Source organism: Belonocnema kinseyi, chromosome 9 (genome assembly GCF_010883055.1).
Source record: "Belonocnema kinseyi isolate 2016_QV_RU_SX_M_011 chromosome 9, B_treatae_v1, whole genome shotgun sequence".
Lineage (NCBI taxonomy): Eukaryota > Metazoa > Arthropoda > Insecta > Hymenoptera > Cynipidae > Belonocnema > Belonocnema kinseyi.
This window is the reverse complement of record NC_046665.1, coordinates 127164022-127188958: the sequence shown is the minus strand read 5'-3', so window position 1 is coordinate 127188958 and position 24937 is coordinate 127164022. Positions and strand designations below refer to the sequence as shown.

Genomic DNA, 24937 nt, shown 5'->3' with positions numbered 1-24937 from the left:
AAAATTAAAATTCGAAAATTTTTTCTAAAGCCTCCAGGGGACTTCGTTTTCGCACGAAAAAATTTTATGTGCCCTTATTGCATCCGGACCCACAATTAACCAGAGTTTTTGTTCAGGCTCTCTTTAATCAAAATATTTTCTTTAGAGTGTACGGAAAAATGTACTATTGTTATTTTTTGCATCATTAGAAATCGTGTTCGCCTCTTGGCGGCGAAGGTATATAGTGATTTTTATATTTTGGGGTTATACATGGAAACAAAAAAACACAAAATACATCTTCCGGAAAGTGCATTTTAGCGCCAAAAGGTTTCCAATAAACAACGAGCTTTTTAAAGTCAAACATATTATTTTTAATGATATTTTAATCAAATAAAATAGAATTTACTTTAGCGTTCCATTTCTGTGTAGTAGTGTTGACGGTTTTGGCTGTATTGACAAACCCGATATCTAACCTAACAAGATGTGTTCCCAATTATGAGACCGCACTGCGCATGTAAAATAGGTTTTCCTTTGCATTTATAAATTTATTTTAAAGGATTAAAATTAAATAACTATTTAATCTTTTCTTTGAAATGTATAATTTGTAAAAAAAGGAATAGGTATTATTAATTTTATAATTGTTATTTATTATAAACAATTTATTTTATATTTGACCATTTCAAAAAAGCATATTCTCGTATATTTGAATTAATAAATACAAATTTTAACTTCTCTAACTTATTCACAACCTTATCGTACACTTGAAAAAATAAAGAAAGTATGAGTGTTTTGCTGTTGACAGAACAAAATTTTTAATTGTGAGTCCCGAACTGTCGTGGAAAAGGATTTAAAGTCCAAAAATTTCCTCGAAATGAAAAGAGGTGCAAACTTTAGGCAAACATGATAACCGAGCCAATTGAGAAACTACTGATAGATCTGTTATGTTTGATGTAAAACCTACAAATATTCGTTCTTTTTTTATTTTATCTCTTTGTTTTTAAAAATATTCTCCTTAAAGTAAAATGCCAACGAAAATTACATTTCTCAATTTCTCTTAACAATTTACAGATACATTTTGCGAAGGATGTCTGGGATAAATCAAGAGTGGACGGAAAACAGAAGTTAAAAGTTAATGCGCTGCAGACATCATTTTTCGACACCCGGCCAAAAAAAGTAGTTCCTACAAAAGCCATGAAGCATGCCAGTATCTTGAAAACTTCTATCTCCAAGAATCAAGGGGTTTCTTCGGTAAACACACCAACACCAAATAAAAACGGAGTCATGTTACAACTCTCTCCTCCTAGAACAGCCCCGAAGGAAAAAGATACAGTCACTGCAATCGAAGATGTTGAAGAAGAAATTATAGTATTGGGTGCAGCTTCTGAAGACCTTCCCTTATTTGATCCCGAATCTGAAGAAATTTTATTTGAAGCCGATGATGAAGAAATTCCACTATTTGATCCACACGACTATGCAATGGCTTCTGAAACAATAGAAGCAGAGTATTTAGATTCAGAATTTCTTACAGCTAGAGAAATCCCAGAAGAAAATAAAGGTACTGAAGCATGTGAAGAAATATTGCCTTTGCCGGAACCACAGAACACAAAGCAAGTAACAGAAGATTCCCAAGTAGAGGCAAGATTGGAAGCTTGTGAAAGGATTCCGGATGAATCGAAAAAGTCCAAAACTGACTTACGCAAAGAGATGCGATCCTTGAAAGGCAGACTGAAACACTTGGAGGAAATTAGAGATGAGAGCAAAGTATTGTCGAGACTCAAGACTGTTTTTAATGATGATCAGATGATACTCTTGGTCAAAGGTGAAAGCACCAGAGTAAATTGGACAGATGCGACCATGGAAAAAGCTTTAAAACTGAGACTCACTTGTGGCGAAGCTGGTTACACAGAATTATTGAGGCAAAATATGCCGTTACCGTCTTCAAAGTGTTTACAAAATGCTATAAAAACGTCGAGATTTACGGAAACATTTTCACAGCAAGTGGTTCAATATGTGCAGAAAGAATTTGGTTCTGCTCATCAGGGTGGTAAAGTTGACATTGTATCAGCTCTGAAGAAAAAGAAACCAGGGAAGAGGAGTTGTTTTGATGGAATGTTTGATCAGTGAGAGATAGGTTTATGTTCAATTTAAATGCAGTGGAAGGTTTTTAGTATTAATGATTCTGACTGAAATTTGCTAAGAATGTACTGCGTTTAATTTGATTTAAGGCAATGAGATGAGTGGGTCACGTGACCAGATTCCTACCTTACCGTCACTTTTCTCATTTCCTATCTTATTTTCACACGAAGCATCAAATCGAGTTGAAAATTTGGGATAATAAATAAGAAGCACTAAAAAAGGTGGCTGTGGTTCTACATTTTTATAATTATGAAAACGTTTTTTTCATAAATAATATTATTTGCTTTTTTCACAATCATTAAAATTTAGAATCAGAGCCATCTTAGTGCTTCTTATTTATTATCCCAAATTTTCAACTCGATGTGGCGTTTCGTGTGCTAATAAGTTGACAAATAAAAAAGCGTCGGTAAGATAGGAATCTGGTAACGTGACCTACTCGTCACTTGCCCTTGATACCTATTTTCAGGGTTGCTACAAGACCTGGAAAGTCATGAAATTAACAAAAAAGTCTTTTTATAAACCTGGAAAAATCATGGTTTTTAAAGGAAAAAAATGACTGGAAAACCTGAAAAAGTCAGGGGATTTTAAAAAAATTACTGGAACTTTTTTAATCGTCTCTATTTCAACGTCTTAATAATTTAGTATTGTATAGCGAATTTTATATTTGAAAATTCAAAAAGAAAACCTAAGGAAAATGTAAATATAGCACAAAGTTTAAGCATTAAATGAAAAGAAATGGAAGATTCAATAAGAAAAGCAAAAAGGACGGGAAGATATTGAAGAAGAAATTCGTGAAATGATTAAATATTGATCAATTTTAATTCAGACAATTTTCTTAGTTCTTACGATCGAAAAGTTTTATTTTAACTTTGTTAAAAAGTTGAGTTTTTTTAGATTAGTATTATTATTTACTGGAAATTGTTTAGAATTCGCAATAAAACTTATTTATAAACTATTATCATTGAATCTAGAGAAAAAAAGTAGACCTGCATTTTTTTTTAAATTATACCTGGAAAACCGGGAAAAGTTATGGAATTTTGTAACACTATGTAGCAATCCTGATGCTGCTTCTTTATTTAAAGCTTATTTCTTGTGCATAGTTTAGGAATGTTATGCTGGTTGTACTACAATTGTCACTAAAGAAATTTGACGTTCTTGAAATTCTTCATTACTAAAATAATGAAGTCCTTAATTTTTCATCAAATGAGTTTAAAATATTATTCTTGGCTGCCAGTCTGAAATTAAGCTGGAAAGACATTTAAAAATTAAATTAGGATACACCTTTTCACTGGGATGAAATTCTTAATCCACAGTAATTTTTGTCGCACAGTATTCATATCTACATTACTATGTGGTTTATGCCTGTGTATTACACGGGCCATGAACCTACTAATAACGAAGAAATGTACTCTACACTTACTTTTGTCATCTCACCGGTGAACTAAGTAAAAACAGCACGTCATTTGAAAATGTATTTTATGAGAAGCAATCATATAATAATATATTTTTATACTGTATTTTGTATGCTTATTATTTATAATATTGTATAAAATTATTTAATTATGTTGAACTATCGATATCTTCAAATTGATAAGAATATTCAAGTACACTCTTCTCATTTTTCACACAATAATCGCGTTCAAGTTTGATAGTCGGTTCGACAATTTCTATTACATGAGACTCCAGAATAATCGTCTGAGGGGAGTAGAAACAAAAATAAGTGCGAATTAGTAAAAATGAACATAAAGCTGACTTTAAAATGCACCAAACTCTCGCTTTCAGTCCCCCCGTTTTCGACCTTCTTAGAACTGCTGGCTCTCCACCGTAGTTTCTCAGGGCAGTGGGGCGAGAGCGGTTGTGAGAGTTGTCTCGGCAGGGCCGAAATCCGCGAGTACCTAGTCAAGTATATTGCGCAACAGTATGTGTTTCAATTGGAAACGGTTCAGGTGGCCCTGACAATTTACGTTTCGATCTCCCCGAATTCAGTCCAAAGCTTTTTGAAGGCAACCCCCGACAGTGGACTGAAAGCGGGAGTTTGGTGTAATTATTATTTAATTCTTTAATATTTATTTTCTAATTGTCAGAGAAGAAAGGTACTTTCTTACCTGTGAAATTATTCATTACCAACAGTTCTGCTGACGGTTTAGACTTAATTTTGGGGAAAATCGTGGGCAGTATTCCCGGCTTCAAACGTTTTTTGGTTCGACTATCGTTATACCAAGAGAAATCTTCTGCTCTGAAGTGATCGGAACACAACAGGCTTCGGGTGGGCATCCAACCTTCCCGGCCTATAAGTTTCATCCATTGTTGATACAAGGTTTCTTCCCGTGGAAATCTACGTAACATATCATATAGAAATTAAGGCACCGATTGTGTATTGCTATACATGTTTTTGCACTTTCTTCACTTCCAAATATTAAAATAAGTGCCAAAAATTGAAAAAAGTTATTTTTACTTATTACCTGTGTAAAGTGGCAGTTTGTTTCTTACTTTTCCCACAAAACGCACATTTGCCCATATTCCAAAATTTAAGGTAAAAGCGACTCTGGTGTAAAACACTACAGAAATAGAGATCTACAGAAGAATGGGTGCTTTTTTACTATGGCTTGTTTTGACACATAGAGTTCGCGTCTAGGTTCTCGACCAATCAGAGCTGCCATAAACCAACAAAGTAATTAGAAATAAATTTTATAAAAATTTTTAATTCCAAGGTCAGTTGAAAAGATGCGTCAATTCACTAGACATTTCAGCTAATGATATTCTCCTAGTTATTCAGAGAAACACTGATTGCCTGAAATGAAAGAAAACAGAGGGGGGGGGGGGAGGATTTTAAACAAGTCTAATACCTTCTCTGATGAGAATGTAAAAAGTGAAGAGAAGGAAAACGTTTCTTTTACAAAACCCAACAAGATTTCAATGAATACTTTTTGAATTTTCTTGAAAACTTCGAAAATTAAAATTTGGATTCAACAAAAAATAGTGAAAAATAAAAACTGTAATATTGCGGTAAAATATGCAAGATTCGAAAAAATATGAATGAGCAAAACTTGTGCATGCAAAAAAAGATCTACAAATTAGTTATGAGCCACTTTGTTATAGGACACGTAATTATTGTCTTTATCGTAAAAAATATTTTTTGAATGAAATTTTGCACAAACGACATAAGCTACGCAAAAAAAGGAAAAAATTGTACACATGAAAAGGAGCTGGAAATTTGTCACACATAATTTTTTTTATAGCACACGTAGTTTTTGTTTCAATCTTAAAAAATAACATTAAAAATTAAAAAATTATATTATTTGAAAAGCTACACAAGTTACGACAAAAAATAGTTTTCTCGTCTCTTTCTCTTCAAACTTAATACATTTATTATTATTATGATATATTATACATTTTTTACATGTAGAAAATTACAAAGTAAATAAACCCAAGGTCTAATTAATTATGTAAATAAAATATTTGACTCTAAAACCCTTTTTTACATTCTCATCATTTATGATTGAGAAAGTATTAGAATTGTCGGAAATTTTACATCACACTTATTTAACGGATCTCCACGTTTCGAGACCCTCTGCATCCAAAAATCAAGTTTTCACGATGGCGTCTGTCTGTCCGTTCAGCCGTCCGTCCGTAAACACGATAAGTCTCGAAAAAATGAACGAATCAAATTCATCTTTGGCACACTTTTTTTTAGGTCCTAAAAGAAAAGACGAGTTCGTGAACCAGCTATTTTTGATGAAAATTCAAAAAGTGAGCGCATTTTGAAAATTTTTTAAACCACTTTTTTCTGAATTTGAAAATTCTATGTACGGATATTTATAGTATTAAAAAGAAAAACAATTTATCCTTCTGACTTTTTTCAATGAAAAGAAAATTTTCAGAGTTACAGCGTTTTCAAAATTTTTTTAATTAACCGAAAATCAAAATTTGAAGCCGAAAAACACGCGATATAAAAAAAAAGTCAAGAGAAGAAAAACATTGCTTTTTGAAATCTCTACAAGATTATCATAACCAATTTTTGGATTTTCTTCAAAAATCGAAAATTCAAATTTTGATTGCACAGAACATAATGGACAAAAAAAATTCCATTTGTTTGAAAAACTATGTAGGATACGAAAAAGGATGAATTAACAAAAATGGTTATCCCAAAAAAGATCTACAATTTCGTTAAGAATCACTTCTTGATAGGATGCGTACTTTTTGCTTTATTCGTGAAAAATAACGTTGAAAAGAAATAAAATAAAAAAAAATGTGTGGAAAAATGACGAAAGTTACGAGGAAAAAAAGATTCAACAAAACCTGTTTACAAATGTCTGTCGTAAATCGAGCGCACAGCGCGAGTGTCACGATGAGAATGTGTACCTCAAAGCCTACTGAGCTCTAAAAAACTTAATATTTGACTATACTTAATAAAGAGATCTTTTTGATAAAGTTTTTTTCAAGCATTCCAAATGCAAAGAGTAAATATCCGAGCGCGAAGCGCGATGTGTAATTATGTTCGAGCGCGAAGCGTGAGGTAACCTATTATCGATTATATATATATATATATATATATTTTTTTTTTTTTTCATAATATTTCTTCCTGCATACTGATTTTTCTATTACAATTCGTCATACAGTGCTACGCGTCAAACTTAAAATGCGCGGTCATACTCACAAAATGGTGGAATTAAGAAATTGCGTGACTTGAACGAAACGGGACCCTGAAGTGACTAGACCATGTATTTATTAGATCACGGCTCTACGTGTCCAGGGATGAGTAGTTGCATTCTACATGGCAAAGAGATAATAAAGAATGAATAATAATAATAATAATTTACATATTTATTTCTCTGACCTCTGACCAAAGGTATTCTGTTTATTTTTGTTAAAATATTAATAGATAAACAGGATGGCAAGATATTCTTCAGATTCTGATTCCGATCGTAGTAAACATAGGCGAAAACATTACGGAAGGACAAGGTATATTTTTCAAAAAAAACGTTTAAAACATATTTATTTATAAAAATGTTTTTTTTCTCAAGTATAAAATAAATCTTACATATATATTTAGCAAAAATATCGGAAAAATCTAGTTTTAGTGTAAAAACAATACGTCGAAAGCTTTCCTATATCTTTGGTTTAATTTTGTGAAACCTAACCTGGAAAAGTTTATTTTGGTTTTCTATTTCATACATTTTTTTGGACTGTAGACCAATGATTGATATGCCAAAAATCGGTGAAGTAACTGTCAAATTTTGAATAAAGATTTGCTCTCACTTGAGAGCATTTTACGTTTAAAAATGATGGTAGAATTAAATTAATCGAGGCTAAAGAAATGCTACAGAAATGTATTGTCAAATAAATCAGAGAATGGTTCCAAGATAGGAAGTTGAGAGATTATCAAGAATTGGTGGGTGGTCTTACACGATCATCATATTTGGTTTATTTTCTACAATTCAGTATATAATGAATTTAGATCGAGCAGCTCGGACTCGAGCGGCAGTTCCTCTTACAAGAGGAAATCGGCAAAACATTCTAAAACGAAGAGGCGACATCGTACGCGATCGAGAAGTAGAGACAGGGATAGGGACAGGGAGAGAGAGAGATCTTCGAAAAGTTATAAGTATTCGAGGGAAGATTCCAGAGACAGGGAGAGACGCAAACAAAAGTCTCGAAGATCCAGATCGCAGTCGGCGCCGAGTCACAGGAAACAGAGGAGATCCATTTCCAGGGAAAAATCTACCAGCCGATCTAGCAGTTCTCAGTCCATTGCAAAACCCATCGTTACTCTTACTGAAAAAGTCCAGGCCATTCCGAAAGGTACGAGCGATTTTCAACTTTTTCTTTTCATTCATTCATTCATTCATTTATGCCTGTTTGTTTCGAGATAAAAGGGGAAAATTGTTCCAGACGACTTCTCTATTGCACCCAACATCAAGGAATCAGTTCTCGAAGAAATTAACAGCGAGGGTTTCGCCCCAAAACAGTTTACCTCCACGGCACAAAATAAGGAATCGTCAAAGTCGAAACCTATCGTTATCGACATCACTGCTGACACGATTCACGTTCCACCAATCACGACAATCGTACAATCTGACAGCATATTTCACACATCTGTAATATCAATTTAGTCCTGCAGAAAACTCTTCTTCTCAACTCTACTCAAAAAAACCTACACACTAACTGCATGAAAACCCATGTGGGATCCTTTTTTCGAATTCCTATATCAAATTACGATCTGAAATAGGATGGGAAATATTTCTGGCTTTCCAAAATTCTAGGGGTTTTCAGGGTATCTCAAGTTTCCCCAGGTATAATTTTTCATAGCTTCGAGCCATTTCAATATTTTGCGTTTTTTTAAAACAACTAACTCGAAATATTTATAGTGTTTTGCGAGTTTATACCATAAATAATTTTATTTTTTATGATTTCGATTAAAGTGTTTAATTTAGAAAGCTTTGATAAATTATACTGCAACAATCATTTATTTAAATACTTAAATAATACTATAAAAAATTTTTATAAAACAAAATTACTAATTACTTGAATTTTTCTCAAGAACATGAATTTGAATAATTAAAACAAAATATTTCATTTTTTTTCACCTAAAATTTGGTGCATCTTTACATCAAACTAATGTATTTGCCAACTTCGAAATCACAATTTTTCAAATAAAAATATTTCATTTTCAAGAATATAAATCAATTTTTAACCTAAGAGTTGAATTTTTATCCAATCAGATTAATTTTCTACCAAAAAATACGATCTTTCAACAAAATACATAAATTCTCAACAAAATAGTTAAATGTTTAATTAAAAAATATGCATTTTCCACAAAGTTTTTAAATAAAAGAAGATTAGTGTTCAAAATACATGAATTTTCAATTAAATAAGATACATTAAGTTACATTTTACATTTTTTTTTTAAATTTCTACAAAAAAAAATTAATTCGATTTTCAAAGTGATAAATTTTCTTCTAAAGTTATGAATGTTCAACTAGAATAAATGAATTTTCAATCAAAAAAATTAATTTTAAACTCAAATTATGGAATCTTTAACTGAAAGTTACATATTCAGTTTAAACAAATTTAAAAAAAAAAACGACTTTAAGAAAAATTAGTTAGATAGAAAATTCTCTTAATCTTCATATTCTTCAAAATCGTTGATTATTCAGACAAAATGAATGTAGTTACCATAATAAACTTAATTTAAACCGCTTTGAAATCCCTATTTTTCAAGTAAAAATATTACATTTTCAAGAATATAAATTAATTTTTAACCAAATAGTTCAATTTCCATACAAAAAAATTAATTTTCTATCAAAAAATACCATTTTATAACAAAATACATGAATTCTTAACCAAATAGTCGAATTTTCAATTGAAAAACATCAATTCTACTAAATCAATTCTACTAAAATTATCAATATGTAACTGGAATACCTCAATTTTCAACAAAAAAGATGAATTTTCAAACTATAAGATTAATTTTCAACCAAATTATTTAATTTTTAAATAAAAAGATTGATGTTCAACAAAAAATAAGGAATTTTCAAACCATAAGATTAATTTTCAAACAAATTATTTAATTTTTAAACAAAAAAAATTGATTTTTAACAAAAAATAAGGAGTTTTTAAACCATAAGATTAATTTTCAAACAAATTATTTAATTTTTAAATAAAAAGATTGATTTTCAACCAAAATTGAGGAATTTTCAAACAAATTATTTAATTTTTATATTGAAAACATTGATGTTCAACAAAAAATAAGGAATTTTGAAACCATAAGATTAATTTCAAACAAATTATTTAATTTTTAATTTAAAAATATTGATTTTCACCAAAAATTGAGGAATTTTTAAACCATAAGATTAATTTTTAAATAAAAAAAGATTGATTTTCAACAAAAATTGAGGAATTTTCAAACCATAAGAATAATTTTCAACCAAATCATTTAATTTGAAATATAAAAAAAATTGCTTTTCAACAAAAAATGAGGAATTTTTATCTGGAATAGTTGAAGTATCAACCATAAAGATAAATTTTCAATAAAAAAAGATGAATTTTGTATCAAGTCATGAATTTAAAAAATGAAAACGCAAATGGTCAACCTGAATAAGAATAATTCAATATTCTGCTAAAAAAAATTATTTTTCAACCAAAAAGATGAAATATTCCATTTGAATGGATACATTTTGAGTTGAAAAAATAATACTTAAAAAAAAACTAATTTAAAAAAGTTACATTTTCAAACAAAGTGTTTAATTTTTAATTAAAATGATGAATCGCTAACTAAAATAGTTGAATTTCGAACCAAAAAGATAAATTTGAAGAAAAAAAATATGAATCTTTGAATAGAATAATTAAAGATTAGTTTCTACGAAGACGACGTATTTTAACTAAAAAAAAAAAAAGATATTTTTTCAACCAAAGAGATTTGTAACCAAAATGATGAAATAGTCAACTGGAATAGTTAAATTTTCAGTAATAAATAATAATTTTCAACAAAATAACTTATTTTTCAACTGTTAAGATAAATTTCAAATTAAATTGATTAATCTCTTTGACCAAGAAAATTAATTTTTAACAAAATAGTTTCAGCTTTAAATCAATTTAAAAAATTTTCATTCAGAAAAGAATAAATTTTAAACAAAGAAAGATTTTTCAGCCAAGAGAGAAAAAATTGTTGAATTTTCAAGCAAAAAGATTAATCTTGAACCGAGAAGATTAATGTTATCCAAAAAGGGAACTAATTTTCAACTAAAAACGATACATTTCGAGCCAAGAATAGAATAGTTGAATTTTGAGTTGAAAAAATTAACTTCAAACCAAAATAAAGACGAATTTTTAACAAAAATAGTTGAATGTAGTAATATAAAGCTACTCTTACAAATTAAGAATAATTGTCATTTATTTTCATACTTCACATTTCGTGAAATTAAGCACGCTCTCGAAAAAATGCCCTGTCTTAAACAAAATCCCCTGACAATTTCAGGTTTTCCAGGCAGGGTATACACCTTGCTGGTGTATATTCGGCAATTCTAAAATCCACCAAATAGACGTTGGGAAGTCAGTTTTTGTAAAAAACTATTGCGCACTCGTTAACTTTTAAATGCAAACCTATTCATGTAGGAATCTTCATAAAAACCTACACTAAGAACCGATATCCGATTCCTATCTTACATGAAGCGGTTGCGAGAATATGCGTCGTACGATTCGACTGGGATTTTTTTACAGGGTAAAAGTAAATCAAAGTCCATTAGATGCATATTTCTTCTTTCGATTCAGTGGGCCTTAGTTTCCGAGATATCGAGTATTTAAACGCGAGTGATCGACTCGTGACTGTAGCCGGCGCGCCGCGGCGACACACATCTCGCGACTTATCCTTCTTAGATCGTAATTTTCGATGACATAGGTTCATAAACAGGATCCCATATAGTTGTAGTTTCTCTCCAGTACGGAAAATAGAAGTACTCTCTCTAATACAGATTGTGTGAATGAATTTTTCAGATAATGGGAGACCAAGAAGGAAGGTTCGACAAATGGGTCAAGAAATTGTACTTGATACGACAGAAGGCTCAACCAGAATCAATCAACTAAAATAGTATCTTCCTTTACACATTTTATTTTTCTCATAAGAATTTACAATTTGTCACAAGTTTCTTAAAACGAGCAACCAAAAATGAAATGTCATCTTCTCTTTAAGTAACTAAATTAAATCTTGGAAGTATGTAACATTCATTTATATATTTATGTATATCATTATATCTTTCTTGCGATAATCTATCGGGGAAACAATTGATGTACAAACATGCAGTTGTGAGTTTTTGTTTCGTATCCTGCCTCCTATTATCCCCGCAAAAAAAAAAAAAAGATTCCATTGAAATCGATTGAACGCAGTGCGGATTAACGGTAGTTTTGAATTTCTCAATTAATAGTTCTGATCATTCATTGCGTCTATTAAACTAAAAGATAAAATTGCTAATTGCAGTTTTACATTTAAGAATTGTCCTCTCTTCAAATCAATTGATTTCAATTGCCGAATTTTGTTTTCTACAGGGACATTAGGCAAAGCTTTGTGTATCGCATCAGGAAATTTCTAGGCTACATCGCTAAATTATTTATACTTAATTACATGTACCTATATTTGAACCAAGGAGGAGTAAAAATTACATATTCGATAATACCATTCTTTTTTCAGTCCATTAAAATTACAACTTAAATCTTATAAAAAGGATTCTAAGAAACTCTAAAGATGATGATTATAATAATATATTAAAATCTTGGGCGAGGAGTATCAAAGGAATGGCGAAATGTGCAAAACATTTAGGTATGCATGTACTGATGCTCTGCTCATATTTCTTTTGGTTTGGGCAAAATGCTTTTTAACAAAAAAATGATAATTGAGATTGAGTAGATTATACTAGATATTACACCCATAAGACCATATAGCACACGATCGTTAATACGGTTTCCAAACATCGTGAAACAGCAAACCCTAGTTTCTTACTTACTTACTTACTTACTATTCTACTAATGCTTCTTAAAGTGATGACTCTGTATTCTCGAGGTTTTCTTTCTTTTTTTTATTGTCCTCAGTAGACGATATTTAACTCGAGGATCGTTTTACCTGCGAATTGACGGAAGACGCGAGCCTCCGATATGCTGCGCTTTGTAATTCCTAGAAAAATTCGAAAAAGGTTTTTAGAAAAACAAAAAAAAAAGACTTTCAGAGCAAATGAATTGAGATTAGTAGTTTACCATTGGTATTGACTTTCTCTAGCATGTATGTTGGTAAGTTTTGGCACTCTCGAGCAATATAAGTTCCGACGGTTGAAAGATCGCTGATGGCAGGAGTTTGAACCCTCATCGTCTCACGAACAACCTCTGTGTTCACTTCATAGTATCCTATTCAAATTTGAAGCATTTCATCAATATTATTATTATAAAATGTTGTCACGGACTTAAAATGGTTACTGCCCAACATGTCGAAGGCACTTTTTGGTTCAGAGTTGGATTTTATTTGATTATTTTTCACGGGGCTGTCCTGGTATATATCATCAGTCACAGACCCAGACAACAGTATGCGCCCACGGTGCCACGCACGAGGGCAAATAACCGTCACGCAGATCACCAAACAGATGTGTGCGCATATGCGTGACATGTGTTGCACGCGTGCCGAACACAGGTGCCGTTCACTGAATATAGTGTGTCTTCTGGAAATATCGTGTCATTCACTGGACTCGAATACATTATTTAAAAATAATTCTAACAATAATTATATTACTGGGTACTGTCTGAAAACGGAGAAAATGTGCGCTTTCAGACGAATTCATCTTCGTTACCGAACAAGTAGCTTATACATTAATGTTTTCCTTTTTCTAAAAACTTTTTCTTAAGGTGTCGGTAATACCTCTGTTTGCCACTTAACTTACCAGTTTCAACACAATTCGTGGCACGCAAAGTAATACAGGCTCAAACAGACAAGAAGAATATATGTAATAATACAGATATTATAGAGTTCGATGCAATTTTATATTGCTAAAGCATGACTTGGATACCACAACTTGGCGCTCACATAACCTGCCTTACAGCAAGGTCAGCAAAAATGTCCGGTGAACCATGCAGTTTGACATTTGCACAGGTACAAATATCATTTGAAATAAGATAAATACATCATTTATTTAAAATAAAATATTCATTTGATTCAACGGAATCGAATAATACAAAATATTATTGACATATTATTTATATATATTCAGTAAACACAACGACGAAATAACATGAGTGATGGCTGAATGAGCCTCATTTTGCACGCACGCACTTATCGATCACTGAATCGCGGAATGTGCTTGCCATTTTCGTGCGATATGGGTCGCATCGTGCGAGTAGCATGCGTCGCACGATTGTTATCTGGGGACGAATTTTTATAATGCAATCAAGTGATCTGATGAGAGCATTGTGCCCCGACATATTGGACAAAGCCTGGTTTTAACTCCATCATTGACGGACTGGGTTGCAGTCAAGTAAACGATGGGGGGACCTACAGTTTCAGGTGGGTTCCGAATCACCAGAACCTCGGTAAAGGTACATAGACAAATTTACAGAGGTACCGATTCAGGGATCGAACCCTGGACCTCTGAGATGAAGTCCAAGCGTCTAACAACTGAGATTATTATCATTGTTATTATTATCATTATCTCGTCTTGTAAGCTCTTCTGGTCCAAAAAATCTTAGACTGGTTCTCTTTATACAAGCTCTAATTTGGCTAATGACACAAATACTTCATCCGCTTCAAAGTAGGTTACCGTTACTGAAAAAATAACGCGTTTCCTTGCCGTTACTTTTTTCTGGTTAAATATTTAATAAATTATTTGAATGTCCAAAAAGAATCTTAAGAATTTGATACATTGGATTGATAACTGAAAAATTTTATAAAACTGAATATTATGTGTATTAACATTTAGGTGAAATAATTTTAAAATACTAAATTTTTCTATGACCTCCATATATTTAAACAATTAATAAATCTATGCTGCAGTCTACTGAAGACCTTTCATAAATCTCCTTTTTTACAATATTAAGGTAAATGTCCCATTTTGGGCGAGTGACCCAGTTTGTGCGAATGCTCACATACTGTAGGTAAATCCATGGTAACCTTAAAGTTTATGACACTGGTAATAGCTTATTCACATTCTAGATTGGATTTAAGATATTTTTGATATAGGATTTATAGTTATTTTATTACCTATTCGTGTTCTTTAAATGTTATATAGTCACGCGGTTCGCCATCTGTGGCCGATCGAGCATAACATTACTCTCGGCTTGTTAGTTCGCGAGTTAACAGGCTGCGTAGTTTTTCGTTTCAACAGTGATCCAAAATTTTTGTGGCGCGAATGTTTTGGTTGCAAAGTAAGTATTAATCATGAGCTTGACGAATTTGTTCTTCAATATCAATGAAAACTAATAGATAATTCGAATATTTCCTTCCGCCTTAATACGGATGGAAAAAAACGGCTGTAGGAATTTGTGCGAGTGTTCACAAACACAACGGTTACATAAAAATTTGGAGTTTTTTTAAGATAACCAGCACACTATTTCAATTCTGAAAGATTTCTCCTGTTATGACGCCTGTTTTTTATGCATTTGTATTGAATAATTGATAAAAATCTGCGGAAAACGATTACAACAACAATGAGATAGCCAATTTAAAAATGCAAACGAGAAAAATATTCTTTTTCTTTAAATTACGTGATTTATAACGCTGAGAAATGTTAACATTAAAATTGTGAAATTTCTAATGACAAATTAAATTAGGAGTCAGTTTTTATCAATGACGATATCCATCACTCTCCCAAATTGAGACATTTGATTCGCCCAAACAGGTTCATATGGGTAAAGCATGAAATATTCTTTATTATTCCGTAAAAATTGTTTCTTTATATCGATAAGCAGACAAAGTATTGATGAAAAATGTTCAAACTGTGCGGTATTGGGAACTTTTATCAATACCTAATAGTTCCAATTTTTTTCGGACATTTGAACATTTCTGCCCTGTTTACACTTAGCAAGGTAATAATTAATGAAAGTTAACAAAAAAGTTGCTCAAACCATTTAATATTTTTTATAAATATCTTCATTTAAATAAGTTCTAGAAATTTGTTTTTTTTTCTAAAATTTTTTACTTTACTTGGCCTTCTTAGTTATAAAAAAATAATAAGTTGACCTCAACAAAAATTATCTTTCAAATAGTATTGTTTTTTTAAGTGAATTATTTTCGCTCTTTTCCCAATTAAAAAATTTGTTAACAAAAGAGCTATCTTACACAAGAGACAAAAACAATGAATGGAATAACTGGAAACAGGTTAGAAATGTAATTAATTTTCTTGACTTGAATTAGTTTTTTAAATCATTTTAACTGAAAATTGGACAAAAAGTGAATTTTTTTTGTAATCTCGGAAAACCTTTATGAGGGATATATTTAAAAACTGATATTTTATTCGTATTGTATATCTAACTTTGCAGTGAAATGTTAAGTTTCAACTCGATTCCCGGAATATTGACGATTCTGAATAAAATTTATAAAAACCTCTTTTTTTCTTATGGGAAATACGTGTTAAACGTCATGGAGCTTGTCGCACCTCTTAATATCATTGAAGAACAAAACGGTTTGTTTTTGTGTAGAATAAAACAAATTTCCGACCCGGTATTCATAAAAATTGGAGAAAAACATTTTTTGGATCACCCTACTGAAGAAAATACATTTGATTGTTTTTTTTTTGACATTGAAACATTTAATATAATGCTAAACGTATTAAAAAATGTAACCTTTATGGTAAAGCGTTACTTTGAAACACTGGTAAACAGAGGTATTACCGATACGTTAAGAAAAAGTTGTTAGAAAAAGGAGAATATTAATTGACATGTTTCTGTTTGGTAACGAAGATTAATTCATCTGAAAGCGCACATTTTTTCTGTTTTCAGACAGTACACAGTAATATAATTATGCTTTTCCAGACTATTGTTATATTTATTTTAAAATAATTTATTCAAATCAAGTGAACGACACCGGTATTGATTTACAATTTAAAAGAAATTATAAACTTATTTGTAAGAAATATTATGCAATTTAGTTGCCTCAGATTAGACAATAAGAAACATAATTTTCTATAATTATGGGTGTTTTTAAAAGAAACGACGAACTTTTTTTAGAAGGAACATCCCTTCGATATTGTGTGGTTAAGTATGTTCATTTGATCAGTTCGCGAATTTGTCAAATTCATTCTGGGGTGTCGGTCATTGATGTTTGAGGTTTGGAATTCCAAAATCAATTAAAAAGATATTGATCAGTAAAAGATTCTTAGAAGACGATGTCCTAGGAATGAAGAAAGCAAATAGCAATCATAGCAACAAGAATATCGATCAATAAAGGAAATCTGAATCACCTCTGCTTACATATTTTTTCCAAAAACAAATAAAGTCTCAGTTTCTCAGCCGGGCTCATTGGCTGCATTTCAACTCCACCTTTGGCTGAGTCATAGAACCAGTGTAAGTGCTTTTCAATCGGACCTCGTGTATTAAATAACATAAATATGATAACTGTAAGAAATGTTCTGGGGATTTTCTCGAAAATGTTTGAGAAGCTAATAAGCGTAAAATTTCCACAAAAATATTTTCCCTGGCAAAATTTTGGGAATATACCTAGGATTCCAGAGGATAGGGGAAACCTCCCGAATTTGTAAAAAGTTTAATAAATGATTACCATTGTACATTTTGCTGAGAAGGTCGTACATGTTGCGAGGAGGCAAGACCCGTTGGCGATTCAGAGGCATGACGAAGCAGCATCTTCCATCGATATCAATAATTCCAGTCTTGTTCTGAAACATACCAACATTTCAAGAACTCAATCAATACTCGCTACACCAAGAATATTATGTATGTATTCTTGCAGTACTTTTGCAGGTTCAGATAGAATGATAAAAAGAACGTACGATGTTGAAATCGTGAATAAAACGACCCTGGCGACCCTCACTGAAATCGGGAACGTCAATCTTCTCGTAGTTGTCATTTTCCAGGTCAATTTCGAATCGTTCCTTGAAGAAGCTCTTCATTTTGTTGTGCAGGGATTGCTCAAGATCCAAGGCCTCCTGCTCGGTCGCCCTTGGCAGACTCTTGAAGAGATCAGAGTCGGCAAGAAGTCCTTGATGAATTTCGTCTCTGGTGTATTGGGCCTTGTTGCTGGTTCCGTCGTAGGGGATGCTGTACCATCCGGTACGCAGCCTGTGCATCTGGGCTCTTCCATACTGCCTGTAGATGTACACTCCACCAATAATGCCGATACTCATTACGAGGATGGCAGTGATGAACAGACACATTGTCGTCATCGCGCTGGGCCGGAGAGCATGATGCTGCAAAATCAAGTAATGACCAGCCAGGTCCTTCTTTGGCGGACGCTGAGCTTCCGGATCATTCTTTGAATTCACCTGCTGGAAACAATTTCGCATTGGCTCGTTATTTATTTCATTCCTCCAAAAAGGCAGACTTTTTTCTTCACTAATGAAAAGAGCACTAACAAACTAACTTCAAGAGATGTCAAGTATTTTGGGTGGGAGGTAGGTCAAGGATTTTTCTATCCTGTCTTACAATCATACATGGTAACAATTTTCTTACCAAATTTATCCTTTTTCGTTAAAATTTCAACCTCTTTTTCAAAACTCATGTTTAACTTAAACATTCAACAATTTGATTGAACTAAATTTTCTTTGTGGGCTTAAAAAATTAGTTTAAGGGCATGTAATACTCATAGTTTCCCCGGCATTTTTTCACAAAAACGAACATTTTTAAAAACTGATTTCGGAGATGCTATCAAATATCATAACGGACGTCCCCGGACTCTTTTTTGAGGGATAATAACAAAAAAATTTGTTGTGCTAAATAAAAATTGTATGCATATGCATTATTTTGAGGTTACGTTGTTTTTCATCTCTGCCTTTCCGATAATCTGGAAATTATTTATGAAATAAACTTTTTTGATTGCCTGCAAAAAGGGTTAGTTCTGGGAGATTAGTTACTATGTTTATTTGTAAGTCCAAAGTTTTTGGACAAAAATATTGTGCAGTTTGCAAGTAACGCTCGGGTGAATTGTAACACACATAACCTCGAAATATACACGCACGTTGTTAGCAATATCAAAAATTTTTTGATAAAAAAACGCAAAAAAAAGTGTGTGGGGACGTCCGTTAGCATGTTCGCTATCATTTCCCAGATTTTGTAGGGAAAATATTTCTTATCCTTGGAAAAAAGCCGGGGGAATCTAACACTGAAAAAATCGACAATTTTCTAAGTATCACATGCCCTTAATAAAAATTTTAACTATTTTGTTCAACACTCAACTTTTTGAATCGAAAATTCATTTGTTTTTGGACAAATCTCATCCATTCCGTTAGAAATGCAACTCTTCTGTTTTAAAATTGATCTTTTTAATTGAAAATTCATGTTTTTTTTTTTTTTAATTCGTATTTTCATCTCGAAAACTCAACAATCTGGTAGAAAATTAATTAATTTGGTTAAAAAAAGCATTTTCTTTTTGGTTGAAAATAATTATTTTTTTAATAAAAAATTTAGCTATTCCATTTTTGATTGAAAAATGTGTAATTTTTAGTAAAAAATTCAAGCATTTTGCTAAAATTTCGTCTATTTGGTAGAAGCATAATCCTTTTTGTTGAAAATGTAACTATCTTGTAGAAAAATTGATGTATTTGAAGTGAAATATATATTTTAGACTTTTCCAAACAAAATAAAAAAATCTAGAGCATTTTAAAAACTTGAAATATGTTTTCTTTAAATTGTAGGTTTTTTGTTAAAACTTCTTACAGTTGGGTAGGAGATTTGTAAATGATCCAAATGACAAATTTGAGTTCGATGAAAATTAGAAAATTTATATGATTTTCAAAATTTTTTAAATAGAAAAAAATATTTTTCGGATAGGTTAGGAAATGCCATTCAAAGTTTTCACTAGATATCAGATATTATTTATACTAGATATAACATATTTCAAAATTATTCTTACAGATTATCTTAATGAAATTTTTCAATTGGATACAAATAGAAAATGTTCTAGATCGATTAATAAAAGTAGAACTGTCTTAGAACTGAAGTTTAAACAAACGGAATCAATGTCTACGGCTTAATATCGTTACATTCTTGGTTTTATTTTGAGAAATTATATTGATTAACTTGATTTTTGGACGTTAAATAGAATTTTAAATTTGATTTTAATTTAATTTAAATTTCTTAAATCTTACACCGATTTATTTTTCAAATGGAACTGATTATAACCTGATTATCAAGCGGGAGTTTCACAATCAGAATGTAATCGTCAAAGCCGCAGGTGCTATGAAAACCTTTTTCAAAAACAAATGGAAGCAACATTTCATTTCCAATTTATGACTGTAATTGCTGAGAAGTTTGAATCACTGTTTTCGAATTATGTTAAAATATTTATGATATTTGAAAAAATGTAGTGGAAGTGCGCATTAAATGTATGAAAAGTTTAAAATTTCATCAATTTAAGAAACATAATTGAGACGATTGAAAAATAATTAAAAATTGCGAATATTTTTTAAGAATTTTGTAAAGTTTCACGAAAATGAAAGACATCTTTTTAGGTTTCTAGGGAAAATTAAAATAATTTTTTATTTCGAAAAATTAATTTGCAGCGATTATTTAAAAAGATTTCGAAAACTGTCAAAGAAGAATCTGAAAGATTATAAGGCCATTTTTAAAATTTTGGAGAGTACATAGAAAAACGCAGAAAAAATAGAAATCCCAAGTTCTAAAAGTCCTAAACATCTTTTAAAAAGAATCGAATTTTTCATAAAATTTTGTAAAATTCTATAAAATAAAAAATTTCTTTAAAATATTGTCTCAGAATTTAATTTCAACATGGATTTATCATAACACTGCGAAAATTAATTTTCAAACCATTTGAGTGTTGTAAAAGATGAAAAATATTCGTTAATGCTCTTTAGAGTGAATAAAGTGACTACTAGCGCCGCCGCACGGCCGTTTTCAACTCTCACGACACAGTTTTTACATTCGGCAGAACAGTGGAAGAATAATTTACGGAACATCTTGAGTGGAATTACTTGCTGATTTCACTCGATTTTCGCTAATTGCAAGTGATCGGATCGTGTCACAGTGTGTCAAGCTTGTTACAATTTAATTTCAAACGCTAAAACCCCTTGATTCGAGAATGAATGGCCCCTTAGTTAAATCATAAAGAAACGGTCAAATTTACCAAAATCCTCTTTCGTTATCTGTGGCTGTTTAATAATAAATTCACGAAGAGCATTTAGTCGGCAAACATTACGTAAGAGGGGGGGAGGGGGGGGGGTTGCGATGGAAAATTTCCAAAAACAACTTTACGTAACTTATGCGCGGCTCCTAATTCCCTAAAGTTTTATCTTTAAAAATTATTGATTTTGAAGTTAGGTATTAATCTGTCTAAAATAAAAAAAGAAATCTCGGTATGTCTCATTAGCACTGTTTTTCGGACGTTACATATAAAGGTCAAAGTTGTTTGCTTAAGGTTTCCATACTCAAAAAAAAAAAAACATTTTCTCAGGTATGAAGAGTTCCAACAGAATTTTAGATGCACACTTTTTAGAATTTTACACATTACAAAAATATATTATTTAAAATTTTTGCAGCTAGTCCATTAAAACAAAAACTTGAAAATTGCGACGTAAAAAAAAACTGATATGCCAATAAGCACAGAATATTATCTCAAAATAGATTAATAGAAATAATAAAAAGAAATCGTAATTTCTGGAAAAGATAACGACCCGGGTCTAAAACGTAGTAAACAATATTGAAGTTGGCTCCTATCTGCTCTCGTAATCGTTCGGTCAAGTTTTATGTAAAAAAATGAAAGATCTTTTCAATAAAATTCTAGAAATGGGTAATTAATGAGAGATTATGAATAATTTAACATACTAACCGTTGGAACTTGGACGACAACTAATGGCTGCTCCAAATTATCCCCTGTCTTCTTTTCAGTGATTGCCTTCGTAATGACAGTCATCTTGATAATATATTTGCGATTGTCCGAGGAATAAATCACATTAATTTCTTCACTTCCTTCGCACCTGCCCAAGTGAGTTCCCACAGGATGGACGAGACAGAAATTAAAAAAGAGTGGATTCCTTCAATTAAGAATATCACGATCGCACTGTTGACAGGAACAAACACGACGACACGACACGACAAATAATACTAGATAATATGCGCGATTGATCGAGTATTGTCACCGCCCCCCCCAATGTAGGATGGCATTTAAATACCTTCTGCGCATGTGGATGAACCTCAAGGTACGCTTAGAAGAGGCGATTGCATGGCTGGGAATGTATAATAATACTTCAGGTATTTCACGCAAGGTTCGCATGTTCGCAACCAGGTTTCACGAAGAAATAAGAAGGAGACCCAACACATGGAAAACTGTGCGAGAGAGAAAGTTTGTCAAATTGACGCGATCTTAGGCAACTATACTCTGTTCCCTGAAAGAAGATTCTCTAGAACGACCAATTTTGGTTTTCTTCGCGCAGCCCATTGTTCAATTTATCAAAAAGAAGGGATTTGTTGAGATGTTTCAGTCAATCTGAGTGAACCTCTTCAAATTCATTAAAAGCTGGTTTCTTTGATTGGTTTATGACACTGGCTTTATGGTTTCTACTACTTGTCTGTTTGCTTACCAAATTCAGTGTGGATAAGGTTACCCCAGCAGGGGTCTTTGGTCTACAGCAGGTCAAAGTTAGAAAATTTACAGAATTTAAACTTTGCAATTAGCGATTTGAAAATAGCATAATCCGCATCTACGAATTTTTTGGATTCCAATGATACATTGCTCGCCTAGGAAAGTCGAAAATTGGAAGAAGTTTAATCGCAGAAACTTTAGCTCGATATTCAATTTGATATTGCTTACTTCCACAATTTTCAAACTTTATAGACAAATTAAATATCGTTGTAATCGGAATAATTCGAACATTCTGAATATATTACTTTCAAGTCGGAGATTGCAGAATTATTAATTATTAATTTTTAACTTTCTAATTACAAAAAAGAGCGACTGAGGCAAAAACTGAAGTGGCTACCGTAGACCCCTGTAACTCGAGACCTACGCGCGGTGAGGTCCTTTTCTTTTATAGCTAACATCTCGTAAAAGTCATTCAAACTATTTCAGAAAGAAACTCAACGAAAGTAATAAATATTAAATTAAGGGCATGTGATACTTACAGTTTCCCCGGCTTTTTTCCACAAAAATGAAAATTTAAAAAAACTGAATTTGGAGATGCTAAAATTATCATAACGGACGTTCCCGGGCTCTTTTTTGAGGGATTATAACAACAAAATTTATTGTGCTAAATAAAAATTGTATGCATATGCATTATTTTAAGGTTACGTAGTTTTTCTTCTCTGCCTTTCCGATAATCTGGAAATTATTTATGAAATAAACATTTTTGATTGCCTGCAAACAAGATTAGTTCAAGGAGATTAGTTACTATGTTTATTTGTGAGTCCAAAGTTTTCGGCTCGGGTGAATTTTAACATACATAATCTTGAAATATACACACACGTTGTTAACAATATCAAAAATTTTTTGATAAAAAAATCTAACACTGAAAAAATCGATACTATTTCGGATTTCCTAAGCGCTATGCAAATTAATCACATTTTGCTAAATTAAAACTTTTTTAAATTAACCTACAAAAAAGTGTGTGGGGACGTCCGTTAGCATGTTAGCTATCATTTCCCAAATTTTTTAAACAAAATATTTATTATTCTAGAAAAAAGCCGGGGGAACCTAAAACTGGTAAAATCGACAATTTTCTAAGTATCACATGCCGTTAAGACCCAGGGACCAATGAGAAGAGAACTTAATAAACTACGTGTGAAAAAAACGGGTAAGGACACTCCTCCATCCAGAAACACCAACCCATATGCTCGCCTAGAGGATCTTCTCTCAGGGAACAGAGTATAGATCGTATTGCGATCTGAAATACTCGAATACGCCACCTGGTGATAGAGTCGGAAAGCCCTGAGCGTAGGTAAATGTTGACGGGAAGTATAGGCGAATATTCGAAAATAATTTTTCCAAAGGTTTTACAGTCTTTTTTAAAGTGAAACCGGGGGGAGGGGGGGGGTGATAAATAAAAAGTTCCAAATAAAATAATTCAAACTTCATAAATGGATTTTTTCGCCACGAAAATCGAAGAGCGAAGTGCTTTTATGTGTGTTTGGCTATTCTTCTACTGCTCGAAAGCATGAAACTGTTCGGTCTTTCTGAAACGTAAATGAATTCCTGTTAAAAAAAACTATAAAAAATCTTATAGTACATTCACAGCAGTTACTGATAGTATGGCTCGAGAAATAAAACAGAATAAAGTAAAAAGAAAGAATGAAAATGTTATAATAATTATCAAGTACTTATCGTTTTTATTCTTCAATAATTTTTTAGCATTCCAAGTGTAAAAAATCAAAACGGGTTCTGAATAAAAGTATTATTTTAGGTACAAATATATCAACATAACCTCAAATCTGAAAAAAGCTTTTGCTGATTTGTCATTTCAAGTTGACATAAATTAAATTTTGCATTGAAATGTCGATAGTTAAAGTAAGATTTTAAATGTTTGCGAGGGGGAAAATTCAAGAATTTATTATTTAGACAACAAGAGTTTTTAAATTCAAAGTTTGCAAACAAAATGCAATAATAGAAACTGAAGTTTCATTTTCCACCTATTTTCCGCAAAATAGAAGGTGTCCTGCATGTAAAATTCTTTCTCCTGCTACGAAGTTTTTACATGCCGGTGTAGGTTTTGTGAAATCCTAAATTTGAGCTATTGTTACTTTCATTTTTAAGGTTCGAGACTAATTTTCAATGTTTTTACATGAGTCTTATGAGACGTCTACCTACTGTCGCCGGCCATATTGCTTCTACCGCTAGTGGTGCCCTCAAGATTCCAGATCCCAGTATATTAATAATCATACAGTTCTTTTTTATGATGACGAATTAAATGGAGTAACGAATGCATTCGTTAATAGAGTAATTAACGACTTAAATAGAGTACAAAAAATTTAAAAATTATAGAGAATCAAAATACATCAAAGTTTTAAATATATAAATATGTAAAAATTAGGTTCTGTCTATAATAAAGAGATATACGAGGGTGGATTGATAAGCTCCGGCCTGACCAAGAAAAACAACGTTTTTAAGAATTTTTTTTTTATTTCTCAACATAATCTCCTCCAAGACTGATACATTTCTCATAGCGGTGTTCTAGTC

The 24937-nt window shown here is 31.7% G+C and overlaps 4 protein-coding genes across 8 annotated transcripts in view; 2 read left to right on the top strand and 2 right to left on the bottom strand.

Moving 5' to 3' along the window:
• Window positions 1–2318, top strand: part of LOC117179558 — a 35150-nt gene extending 32832 nt beyond the window's left edge. For both annotated transcript variants that reach the window (XM_033371475.1, XM_033371476.1), the window contains one exon: window positions 1048–2318. In XM_033371475.1, coding sequence (XP_033227366.1) covers window positions 1048–2103 — 1056 coding nt within the window. In that variant the 3' untranslated portion in view covers window positions 2104–2318. The remainder of the gene's footprint in view (window positions 1–1047) is intronic.
• On the bottom strand, window positions 1332–4762 carry LOC117179560 (THAP domain-containing protein 4-like). 3 transcript variants are annotated; one of them, XM_033371482.1, is made up of 3 exons: window positions 4578–4762; window positions 4221–4450; window positions 1332–1462 (listed from the first exon to the last, which is right to left on the bottom strand). In XM_033371482.1, the coding sequence occupies exons 1-3, from the start codon at window positions 4631–4633 to the stop codon at window positions 1449–1451; spliced, it is 300 nt and encodes a 99-aa protein (XP_033227373.1). In that variant the 5' UTR covers window positions 4634–4762; the 3' UTR covers window positions 1332–1448. The 3 variants fall into 3 exon arrangements, with proteins under 3 accessions (XP_033227373.1, XP_033227371.1, XP_033227372.1); XM_033371480.1 differs by lacking the exon at window positions 1332–1462 and adding an exon at window positions 3580–4136; XM_033371481.1 differs by lacking the exon at window positions 1332–1462 and adding an exon at window positions 3582–3810.
• Window positions 4763–6889: 2127 nt separating this feature from the next.
• Window positions 6890–11913, top strand: LOC117179392 (probable splicing factor, arginine/serine-rich 7). The gene is made up of 4 exons (XM_033371132.1): window positions 6890–7077; window positions 7574–7917; window positions 8008–8213; window positions 11608–11913. The coding sequence occupies exons 1-4, from the start codon at window positions 7007–7009 to the stop codon at window positions 11695–11697; spliced, it is 711 nt and encodes a 236-aa protein (XP_033227023.1). The 5' UTR covers window positions 6890–7006; the 3' UTR covers window positions 11698–11913.
• LOC117179391 (integral membrane protein 2A) lies at window positions 11857–21903 on the bottom strand. 2 transcript variants are annotated; one of them, XM_033371131.1, is made up of 5 exons: window positions 21599–21903; window positions 17589–18080; window positions 17360–17474; window positions 12859–13005; window positions 11857–12778 (listed from the first exon to the last, which is right to left on the bottom strand). In XM_033371131.1, the coding sequence occupies exons 1-5, from the start codon at window positions 21680–21682 to the stop codon at window positions 12693–12695; spliced, it is 924 nt and encodes a 307-aa protein (XP_033227022.1). In that variant the 5' UTR covers window positions 21683–21903; the 3' UTR covers window positions 11857–12692. The 2 variants fall into 2 exon arrangements, with proteins under 2 accessions (XP_033227022.1, XP_033227021.1); XM_033371130.1 differs by having other exon boundaries at window positions 17589–18083; window positions 21599–21902.
• Between the last annotated feature and the right edge of the window lie 3034 nt (window positions 21904–24937).